General features: G+C 35.8%; 1 protein-coding gene, 1 non-coding gene and 1 pseudogene across 2 annotated transcripts in view; 2 read left to right on the top strand and 1 right to left on the bottom strand.

Moving 5' to 3' along the window:
- Positions 1–12165, top strand: part of TOPAZ1 (testis and ovary specific TOPAZ 1) — an 85894-nt gene that overhangs the window by 44274 nt on the left and 29455 nt on the right. Inside the window, 2 exon segments of the mRNA XM_075995110.1 lie at positions 1046–1161; positions 11225–11291. Coding sequence (XP_075851225.1) covers positions 1046–1161; positions 11225–11291 — 183 coding nt within the window.
- Positions 4373–4738, bottom strand: LOC142862413 (transmembrane protein 230 pseudogene; annotated as a pseudogene).
- Positions 5673–5808, top strand: LOC142874891 (U4 spliceosomal RNA). Its single transcript, XR_012922476.1, has one exon. It is a non-coding gene; the product is annotated as a U4 spliceosomal RNA (small nuclear RNA).

Genomic DNA, 12165 nt, shown 5'->3' with positions numbered 1-12165 from the left:
AATTATACCTTGGAATAGGTGGCTTCTCCTTTACTTTCCTTTGCTATTATTTTATTATCCTACCCCAAATTCTTATTTCCTGGACTCCTTTCAGTCTATACTAGGGAAGTAAAGTGTATATTCTCCCAAACATTCAAAAACATTTTATTTAAGTAATTCCAAAAAAAGGGAAAATTTCCGAAAATCAAAACAGAACCATAAAAGATTCTCAGCAAAAATGTTGCTCACAGAATTTCAAACACCACTCAATTGAGTCATTCTTAACTGTACCCCATGCCCAGGTTAACATTGGAGGACCTAGTCATAATACCTTTGGGTAGAGGTCAACAGTGAGGCAGCTGAACTAATAGGACTGCCAGTCTACAACTTTTTACCTTCCAACCCTTCCAGGATGATGGTATGGTTTGGAAGAGCTGTCAGAGAAAGCCTACCTCTCATTCATCCATTCGTACACTAGAAGCATCCAGATACTCCCCTGTTGGCTCTCTCCATTAGATCTGAGGTGCATGAAGAAGATAGGAAAAGGAGTCATGTGAATGATGGAGAAAACCTTTGAATTGATATTTTAAATCAAATACTGTGTTACTTATGGGAAGTCAGTAACCTGGGTTATTAATTTAACAAGTGATCACTGATTCTTCTCTGGCCATGGCCCTGTGTGAGGCATAGGAAAAATACTTTCCAGGAAGTCTACAAGCAGGGATGAGATGTGAACACCAGTGCTACACTCAAAGATACACTGAGTACCAAATAATAGGTACAGGTGATAAAGTGGTTGAGATAACTTTGAGAACAAGAAGAAAATTCAAATTTTGAATGCAAAATTATTATTTATATTTTTGTTTTAAATTGTTAAAATAAGGTATCTTTCTGTGCTTCTCAAACATTTGAAGGAAATATTCTTTAAATTTTTAAAACAAGTTTTCATTCTACTTGTGTGCATGTTTTACTACTTCTATTAGTCTCTTAGTTGATTTATACATATTGGCTTCTCAATTCTTTCACATTTTTGTAAGAATGACTATTCTTTTTTTCTCTTCTACAGCTTATAGAAGCTGGGATGGTGCTTGACCCAGAACACTTTAACTATATTGTTAAGCTTTTATGCCAAGTACAGGCTTCCAAGCAAGAAATAACTGCAGTTCTGGAAATGAAGTCCAGGTGAGAAAAATCATTACAATTAAGGCTCAAATATATGTATTTTGTGGAGACTTATAAAAGGTGAAGGCAAAAGCACTTATAACTGTTTATCTGTTAATATGCACAAACATGTAGATGGTTTGCCCACCATAAACCTTTCTTTCCCCCATCTCTTAGCTATGGCCTACATTAGTTAGGCTGCCTCTGACCAACCTCACCATATCTTTCTCAGGACCTCATTTCCCCTCAGTGTCTAGCTCATCACGTGTAAAACGAGTCTGTTATCTTCTGTTTCATCACTTGATTCATTTTGTAATACTTAATGCACTCTATTATATGTATACAAATTACGTTAATTTTTTTTTCTTTCACTCCTTTCTTGTTAATTTAATAAAATACTTAATGCCTCTCCTTTATTCACTTTCTCTATTTAGCTTATGGGCCTCCAAAGGCTCTTTTAGAAAAAAACCTGTGATAATTATAAGAGTAGTATCATAATATACCTATATTGAGGAAAAGGAAAGTCATGACTTTAAAAATGTATTAAAATATACATAGAAAAAAGTGTGCAAATAATGTGTTTAAATGAACCAGAACTTTATAAATGAAATTAGATTTGATAAAGAGCAAATGGTATCAACCACTAAAGTCCTTCTGAATGCCCATAAATCTCCAACAGGGAGCTTCCATGGCTATTTTTATTCATTTCTCATTGTCCTCGAGTGCAGAATTTCTCAAACTTTCTTGTTTCACAGTGTCCCTAGGCCAAAAAAAAAATATGTTTGTTAGCAGTCCTATTTATTAAGTAGTTAGGTCCACACAAGTTAATAGTAGTAGTTTGTGCAGTGTCTGACAGATGTCATTTGAAAATTTAAAATAACCTCTGTTGCCTCAGTGAGTTTGCTATAGTGCCCTGGATGTCTTAGTGCAGTTAAGAGAATTGCAGCTCTAAGTAATACTACTTCGCTTCAAGCACCAGCATTGAAATTAATTAGTTTTTCAAATTCTATGATTTTTTTCATTTAGTTACTGCTAATTAACAATATTTATGTTTTCAATAAAAGTTTTAATACTATTTAGGTTAAATATATTTTGAGACTACCTAGGAAATAAATTTTTGTGAGAAAAATATAACTAATCTAGTATACAGTTCTAGGATAGGGTATATTGATATTTTCTTCCAAACATTAAGTTCATTCTTTCCCTAAGCCATATGCTAAAAACTTTTCCTATTTTGGGTAGTGGCAACTATGGTAGCTCAAGGTGACTAGCAGATTTTAGTCTCCTGTCAGATTCAGTAGCAGCTGACACAGGGAGAAGAGTGAATATATCAAGGCTCAAGACAGCAGCAGTACCTTTGTGCCCAGAATAGCTGCAGAACTCCACCCTTCATGCAGTGATTGGTAACAGTATCTGTTACTATAAGATTTCAAGAAAACAGCCTTAGTTTTTAAGTTTTTAAATTGATATATAATAGCTATATGTATTTATTTTGATACATGCATGTAATATGTAATGATCACATCAGAGTAATTGGGATATTTATGACCTCAAACAGTTATTTCTTTGTGTTGGGGCCATTCTGAATCTTCTAGCTATTTTGATGTATACTATACATTCTTGTATACTATAAATTCTGTGGTCGCCCTACTGTGCTGTTGAACACAAGTGACACAGTCATACACATTCTTACAGTTTATTGTACAGCTCCTAATTTTGAAAACTTTATCCTTATACTCTCTGCCCTTTCTTATGCTCCCACTCAAAACCATCACAGTCACACACCCCATAATGATGTTTTGGTCAACAATGGACCACATATACAGTGTTGGTTCCATAAGATTATAATGGAGGTAAAAAAAATTCTATCATCTAGTAACCTGCAATAATTTCATAGCACAGCACATTACTCATGTGTTTGTAGTGATAATGGTTTAAACGAACCTACTGCACTGCCAGTTATGTAGCATTATAGCACTACATACAGTTACATAGAGTAAATAATACTTGATAATGATATGTATTATATTATACTTTTTATCATTATTTTAGAGTGTGTTCCTTCTACTTATGTGTAAAAAAAAAAAAAAAGTTAACTGTAAAACAGCCTCAGGCAGGTCCTTCAGAAAGTATTCCAAAAGAAGGCATTGTTATGATAGGAGATGACAGCTCCCTGCATGTTATTGCCCATTGCCCCTGAAGACTTTCCAGTGGGTCAAGATGTGGAGGTGGAAAATAGTGATATTAATGATCCTGACCATTTTTAAGCCTAAGCTAATGTATGTGTTTGTGCCTTAGTTGTTTTTTTTTTTTGGATTTCAACATCTTAATTTGAGTATAAGTCACTTTTTGCAAGCTAGGAAACAGAATCAGCCTAAGGCAGTATAGTCTCTAGAGATCCAGACTTTTGATCTTTCACAAAATGAGAACATAATACAAGGTACTGACAATAGGGTTATAAACTCTAAATAACACTTATCAACATTTTTCATTAGGAAACAACCTAAAGTCCAGTCCTTAAAGGCATGATATATAGAACATCTTGATCTACAAAGGACATAATGACCCATATTATATGCTGTTCAACTTATTGGTGATATAGCTCAGAGCTGGCCAAGGATTGGTAAACAGAGAAGGTGTTTACATTTGAAAAGTTGCTCTGCAGTTTAAAAAATTCCTGGTTGCTGTCAATAAGAAAGAGAGTAAAAAATATTACAGATACATATACACTGATATTTAATTTTACCAAGATTTTACACTAGAACATGAACATAGAAGTAACTAGAGGGGATAAACTTAGATATTTTAAAAATAAATTACTTAGTAATAAGAAATTAGACATGCTGCATTCTTCCATTTGCTGCAAGAACAAATTGACAATGAAGACCATTTAATAGAAACATTCAACTCTAAAGAGGGCGATGGCAGCAACACTTTCCACTACAGAATAACCTCTTGTTTTCCTAGACAATTAACATTGCTATTGTTCCATGTTATATATTCCAGTGGAAAAACTTGTCCGGAGCTTTGCCAGGGCCAGAAGCTGAAAAGCTGAGCATGTCCTAATTAGCTAATTGTAAGCTCAGTTAACATCTTGGGGATGGAACCAAAATCTGGCCATTGTTTTGTTAAATGTTGCAAACTGCAGAATTCCTTAGCCCTTAGCCATAGTTTTTGCTCAAAGCTAGGTGTAGTCCCATTGTGACTTTTCTCCTCAGGGCTAGGGTGGGTACTAGTCATCAAAGTCTGGAATATCATCCCCTATAGCCTTTGGATGCAAAGTAGGCAATGCGCAGGTGGTAAAATCCGGGAAGAAGCACCAGAATGCCAATGATCAGGACTGGAACAGCTCGGTCTGCAACCCCCTTTGCTGATGTACCCCGACAACAGGAGAGAGCCTATGATAATGAGAAAGGCGCCAATCAAAAACAGCACAGTGGCAAGTGCAATGGCCTTATAAGGAATCTTAGGAGGGCTTTTCTTAAACTGAAGGTCAATGTAGTCATCGTCCATGCTGGAAAGCCTTGAGTATTTCACTTTACTACTTGGGATTCCAGTAGCCAGGTTGGTACGGGAAGGCATCATAACACACTGACACAACTATAGCCAGAGCGCCGCACCAGTGCTCCGTGCTGAGAACTCGCCCATGGTTGGTAGCGGAGGAGCCCAAGGCTGCATTGGCGCAGCCCACCTAACTGCCACACAGTCCCTGTTTGTGCCTTAGTTTTTAACAAACAAGTTTAAAAAGTAAAAAGAGGCCAGGCGCAGTGGCACACGCCTGTAATCCTAGCACTCTGGGAGGCTGAGGCAGGAGGATTGCTCAAGGTCAGGAGTTTGAAACTAGCCTGAGCAAGAGGGAGACACTGTCTCTACTGAAAATAGAAAGAAATTAATTGGACAACTAAAAATATATATAGAAAAAATGAGCCAGGCATGGTGGCATATGCCTGTAGTTCCAGCTACTTGGGAGGCTGAGGCAGGAGGATTGCTTGTGCCCAGGAGTTTGAGGTTGCTGTGACCTAGGTTGACGACACAGCACTCTAGCCCAGGCAATAGAGTGAGACTCTGTCCCCTCCCCCCAAAAAAACACATACAGAACTTGTGTGCTGTAAGTTATAAAATGCTGATGAAAGAAACCAAAAGAGATTAAATAAATGGAGAAACATTTTGTTCATGGATTGGGAGACTCAGTACTTTGTCAGTTCTCCCAAAATTCATCTATTGGTTTAACAGTTCCTATCAGAATCCTAGCAAGAGTGCAGTGATGTCATCATAGCTCCCCTGCAGCCTCAAACTTCTGGGCTCAAGTGATCCTCTTTCCTCAGTCTTCCAAAGTGCTAGAATTACTTGGGAGGCTGAGCCAGGAAGAACACTTGATAAGCCCAGAAGTTGGAGGTGGCAGTGAGCTATGATTATGCCACTGCACTCTAGCCGAGGCAACAGAGTAAGACTATATCTCGAAAGAAAGAGAAAGAGAGAGAGAGATAGGGAGGGAGGGGGGTGAAGGAGGGAGGGAGGGAGGGTGCAAAAGTAGCCTTGCACAGTGTGGTGTTGTAGCCAATGAAGTTTATCTGAGGTGCTGTTATTGCCAATTGAAAACTTTTCCCAATAGCCCACAGTGACAACTTGCAACATAGAGTTGGCAGTTTTTGGCTGTCTCTACGGAGACTAAATATTAAAAGAAAAAAATAGGCAAAAGACATGAACAGACATTTTTTCCACTGAGGATATGTGGATAGTAAATAAGCACATGAAAAGATGTTCAACATCATTAGCCATAGGAGAAATGCAAATTAAAACCATAATAAAATATCACCACATGTCTGTCAGAATGACTGAATTTGAAAATGGTGTCAACACCAAATGCTGGGGAGGATGTGGAGAAACTAGATCATATGTTGTTGGTGAAATGTAAAATTGTACAGCCACTCTGGAAAGCAGTTTGGCTATTTCTTAAAAAACTAAGCATGCAAATACCAAATGGAGCTGTTGGACTCTTGGGCATTTATCCTAGAGAAATGAAAATTTTGGTCTTTTAAAAGCTTGTTACTATGCGTTGAATAGTTTGAAAAAAAAAATAAAAGCTTGTACACCAATGTTCATAGCAGCTTTAATCATAATAGCAAAAAACTGGAGAAACCCCAAATGTCCTTTAACAGGTGAATGAATAGTTAAACTGTAGTACATGCATACCAAGGAATACTACTCAGCAGAAAAAAAAAAAGAGAGAAACTACTGAAACATGCAGCAACCTGGATTGATCTCAAGGGAATTATGCTGAATTTAAAAAGCCAATCTCAAAAGGCCACATACTGCATGATGTCATTTATATAATATTCTCAAAATGAGAAAACTGAGGTGGAGAACTGATTAATGGTTGCCAGGGAACAGGGACAGGAGTGTCCCTGACTATATACACATAAAATGGTGAAAACTGAGTAAGATCCATAGTCTGGTTAACAATATTATACCAATGTCAGTTTCTTGATCTTGATGTTGTATTACAATTATGTAAGATGTCACTATTGGAAGAAGCTGAATGAAGGGTACACAGGGCTTTATGTACTATACTTGAAAATTCCTGTGACCTTATAATTATTTCAAAATAAAAATTTCTTAAAGATAAGTACACATAAAACTTTTGTTAGATACTGCCGAGTTCCTCTTCAGAAGGGTTGTACCAGTTTGTGTTCCCATCAAAAAAATATGAGACTGTTTATTTCCACATAGCTTTCTACTCTGATGTGTTATAATGCTTTTTAATGTTTGCTAATCTATTAGATATATGGTCTCCAATCCCTGGGCTGCCGACCAGTACTGGTCCGTTGGCTGTTAGGGACCAGGCCGCTGAGCTCCACTGAACCACCCCCACCAGCCCCTGTCTGTGGAAAAATTATCTTCCATGAAACTTAGGAACCAGGAGGCTGCACAGCAGGAAGTGAGCAACAAGTGAACAATTAATTTATTATCTCAAACAAGCAGCAGTACAGTTAATCAAAGTATGTGGCTAAACCATCAACACAGTTTTGCCATCTTAATGGTAGCTTGGTTATGCCAGAAGCGAAGAAGCATGGAGAGCGAGTGGCGGTGAAATCACCAAAGGTGTTTTCCACAGCCTGTTGAGAATTGAATATTTTTCCTTGCAAGAAGTGTCCAAAGCCTGGAAGAAATGGTAATTGGTACAGGGTCTGGTGAATGAGGTGGATGACAGAGTTTCCAAATCCAGCCTCTGTAGTTTGAACAGTGTCATTTGTGCAACATGTGATGAAGCATCGTCTTGCAGTAGAATTGACCTGTCTCTATTGACTAGTCTTGGCTACTTCATCACAAGTATCTTCATCATTTTGTCCAGTTGGTTGCAGTAGATCCACTGTAATTGACTGACCAGGTTTCATGAAGCTGTAGTGGATGGTACCAGCACTGGACCACCAAACAGATACCATTAGCTTTTTTGATGAATATTTGATTTTGGACTGTCTTTCAGCACTTCCTCTTTATCTAGCCATTGTGCTGAACACTTGCAATTCTCAAAAAGAATCTATTTTTCATGACACATAACAATACGGTGTAGAAACAGTTCACCTTTATTTCATGACAGCAAAGAAAGGCAAGCTTTGAGATGATTTCTTTTCTGACACTCATTTAATTCTGACATTTAATTCAATTCTGACATTTAATTCTTTTCTGACACTCATGCGGAGCCCATTTATCCAGCTTCTTTACCTTGCCCATTTGTTTCAAATGGTCCAATATTGTTGGAATGGTAACATCAAACCTTGCTGCTAATTCACACATAGGTTGAGAAAAATTTACTTCCACTTAAGCTTTTAACTAATTGTTATCCACCTTGGTCTCAGGTTACCCATGTGGCTCATTTTTAAGATTAAACTCACCAGAATGGAACTTCTGAAATCATTGACGTACCATGCGTTCATTAGCCACATCCTTCCCAAACACTGCGTTGGTATTTTGAGCTATGTGCACAGCACTGATTCTACAATGAAACTCATATTTGAAAATAACACAAATTTTTGACTTATCCATGGTTTCACAAAAATTGCTCTTACAAAACATTTGAAAGATAATCACAAGCAAAAACGTGCATTTGAAAGAATGAGGATGTACCTTCACAAAATTAAAACAAGTGTCAATGTGAAATGTCAGACATACCAACTGTCAAATTTAGTACTTAAGGATATCGGACATTTCATACTTATATTAGATGGCAAGTGGTGTTTTTGTGTTTTAATTTGCATTTCTCTCATTATGGATGAGTTTGAACATTTTCTGTTCATGCATTTGAGGGCCATTTTTACACCTTTTATGTGAATTGTCTGTTCTTGTCTTTTTCCCCTTTTCTATTGTGTTTTGGTTCCTTAAACTTTAAGAGTTCTTAATAGATTTATAGATATTAGGCCTTTGTAGTATATGTTGCAATTTTTTTCCAGTTTGTCAGTTGTCTTTTGACTTTGTGGTGTTTTTTCCATGCATAAACTTTTATTTTTATACAACCTAAGATATCAGTCTTTTTTTAATTGCCTCAGTTTTGAATCAAGGTTATTTTTTATTGCCTATGTATTTCGAGTCATAATTTCCCCACACCAGGGTTTTAGAAAAGCTTACCCACATTTTTTTCTACTGCTTATAGGATTTCATTTTTACAGTAAGGTTTCTAATCTATTTGGAGTTCATTCTTATGTTTTTTTGTGTGTGATATGGATCCAGTTTTATATTTTCCAAGTGGTTATCCAACTTTCCCAGCAACATTTATTAAAAAGTCTACCTTTACCTCCAGTGATTTGAGATGCCACCTTTATTATATACTAAATTTCATATGTACCTGAGTCTGTTTCTAGACTTTGTATTTTATTCCACTGGAATATTTGTCTATTCCTGTACTAATACTACACTGTTTTAATTAACAATGTGTTTTAATATTTAGTAGGAATAATCCTTTTTCATAATTTTTTCTTTTTCAGAGTTTTTCTGGGTCTCCTTGCATGTATGCTTTTACATATACTTATTATCAAATTCCTAACTCCATATAGTAGCTTTTTGGTATTTTTATTATAATTGCATAAATTTATGAATTAACATAGTGAGATTGGCATCTTTATAATGTTGCATCATCCTATTCAAGGACAGGAAATGTCTTTCTGTTCAAGTTTACTTGTGTCTTCCAGTAGTGTTACATAATTTTCCATGTATAAGTACATTATATTTTTGGTGCTATTATAAATGAAGTTTTATGTGCTGTGTGTAATTTTATATTCTACTACTTTACTCTGAATTCTTTTTGTGTGTGTGTGAGACATAGTCTCACTCTGTCACCTGGGCTAGAGTGCTGTGGCATCAGCCTAGCTCACAGCAACCTCAAACTCCTGGGCTCAAGTGATTCTCCTGCCTCAGCCTCCCAAGTAGTTGGGATTACAGGAGTGTGCCACCACACCTGGCTAATTTTTCTATTTTCAGTAGAGATGGGGTCTCACTCTTGCTCAGGCTAATCTCAAATTCTTGACCTCAAGCAGTCCTCCCGCCTTGGCCTCCCAGAGTGCTAGGATTACAGGCGTGAGCCACTGCGCCTGGCCTTACTCTGAAGTCTCTATTACTTGAGTTAGTTGGATCCTGGAATCTCTAAGATTTTTCAGGTACACTGTCATATTATCTGCACATAGAGATTATTTTACTTCTGCGTTGCCATTATGCCTCTAAGTGTTCTTATCTAATTGCATTGGCTCATATGTCTAGTACAATGTTGAATAATAGAGGATATATTGGACATCTTGTATTGTTCCTGATCTTAGTGGAAATTCCTCTCACATTCTCTCATTAAGTATGCTACTAGCTTTGGGACTACGGCATATATATTTAATCATTTTAAGAAAGTATCCCTCAGTCCTTTCATTCTTAAGTGTTTTTATCATGAGTTGTTGAATTTTATCAAAGGTTTTTTTCAGTACCTATGGAGTTAATGATTTTTTTCTTAGATCTATTAATGTGCCATATGATATTGGTGGATTTTCTAATATTGTACTTAGCTTATATTCTTAAAATAAATACCACTTGACCATGGTTTATTATTTTCTAATGTAGTCTTGGATTCTGTTCATTAATATTTTCTTTCTTTTTTTTTGCATCACCATTCTTGAGTATTATTTTTTAGTTTTGCCTATCTAGTTTAAATATTAGAGTTATACTTCATATAATGAATTAGAAAATTATCCTTCCTTCTTAATGCTCTGGAATGATTTATAGAGCATTGGGGCTAATTATCAAAATTGACCACATAGTTGGGTATTATATAATCTCCTAGTTTAATGGCACCTTTTTTCTTTTCCCTTTTCTTCTTTTTTCTTTTTTTCTTTTCCTCTTTCCTTTTTTCTTTTTTCTTTTCCTCTTTCTAATTGTCAAAGGGTGCTGCTTTCATTTTTGTCTTTTCTTTCCCGAAAGCTATACATTTCAAAGATTGCCCCCTTTAAATCATGCAGACTTTTAAGTTCCTTCCTGTGGTCTGTGCTCTGATCTATCGAGACATTTTTTATTAGCATTTTCAGACTTAGTGTGGAGTTAGTCTTTGTGGCAGTATTTTTAAGTCAATGTTAGGTCCTTCTGGTAGTTTCCCTCTTCATTTCTCTTCAGTTCTCCCCTACAGATTTTTGGGTTTTTTGCTTACTATATTTTTGTTTCTGTCTGTCGTTGCTTACTACAAATCCTTGTGGGAGCAGTGAGAGTGAGGTCAGAGCAGTAGAGATCATGTGGTAGGATTTGGTTTTTTTTTTTTTTTTTCTGTTTTTATTCACAATAATTTTGAAGTTTTAGCATTGTCTGTCTTCAGCTTAGTCTGAAGGTATGATCTCATGTGGAATTCGCTTTTTTTATTGTTATCTGTGGTGTAGGGAAGAAACAGTGTAAGGTAAGTATCTATACAGTTGCCATTTTCTTCAGTTTTAAAGACTTTATAACATACACATCTATTTTTTCCTCAGGTCTCTTAGGTATACACTATAGAATAAATTAATGAGCAGCAATAGTGACTTTTGGGGGAGTGAATGTAAGTATAATTAACACTTTTCTATTGTTAAAGGTTACAGATGAGACAATTTAAAAAGAACTGGAAGTATGATTTAGATTCAGCCTTGAATGAAATAGAGGTATGGCATTTATTAAATAAATTGCTGGGATCTCTGAAAATCAGTAACAAAAACATTTTTTAACAATCTAATTTTAGAGAAAGTTTTGGAAATATGGCTGTTATACAGAGAAAATGTTCATGGAAAAGAATTTTTTTTACAAATTAATATTTTGGAATGCAAACATTTTAATTTCTAGAGTGGTGGACTATTCTAAAAATAAATGTTCAGTTTCAAAATTAATTTATGCTAATAAAGCTTAGTCTTTAATTCTTGTGTCTGGGCAAACTCAGTGCACAAAAAAATTGGCTTAGTTGTCAAGGATGGCTGCGGTGAATGAAATGATGGGAGAAAGCCAGGGTCACACTGAACTCTCCAAGCTTTTAAATTATAAGAAACAAGGACTTTCAGGATGATTTCACTTTTTAATTTAATGTCATTTTTATACTTATCAATTTTTGGTCTAGTTTTAATTAGTATCTTTATATCCTTGAAACAATTTTTTTGATGGTACGGAAAACTACTTCTTAGTTTGTAATAGAAATTAGTAGGAAGATAGTAAGTTTACTGAAATTTACTTTGTAGTCACTTTTGTAGAAATGTAATGCCAAAAATATGTGAGCCCCAAGTCATAAATGTCCAAATAATAGTAAAATGCAGTCTCTAAAAGTAATAAAATAATGTATTGCTGTGGAGATAGCTCAGATCATGCTGTCATCATCTGTTTTCCATGAAATACACCTCTACTGTTGAGTTCAGGTTTAGATAAGGTGTCATTAAGTACTTAGGACCTAAGTAATTAAAGCAGATGTACATTGGTGTCTGAAATTTATAGACTTTGCTGTAGTCAGAAAAGAGAATTTATAGTAGTATGTTATCGCTATGATGCTTGTAA

The sequence above is a fragment of the Microcebus murinus genome, chromosome 1, assembly GCF_040939455.1.
Source record: "Microcebus murinus isolate Inina chromosome 1, M.murinus_Inina_mat1.0, whole genome shotgun sequence".
NCBI lineage: Eukaryota > Metazoa > Chordata > Mammalia > Primates > Cheirogaleidae > Microcebus > Microcebus murinus.
This window is presented reverse-complemented; position numbering and strand designations above follow the sequence as displayed.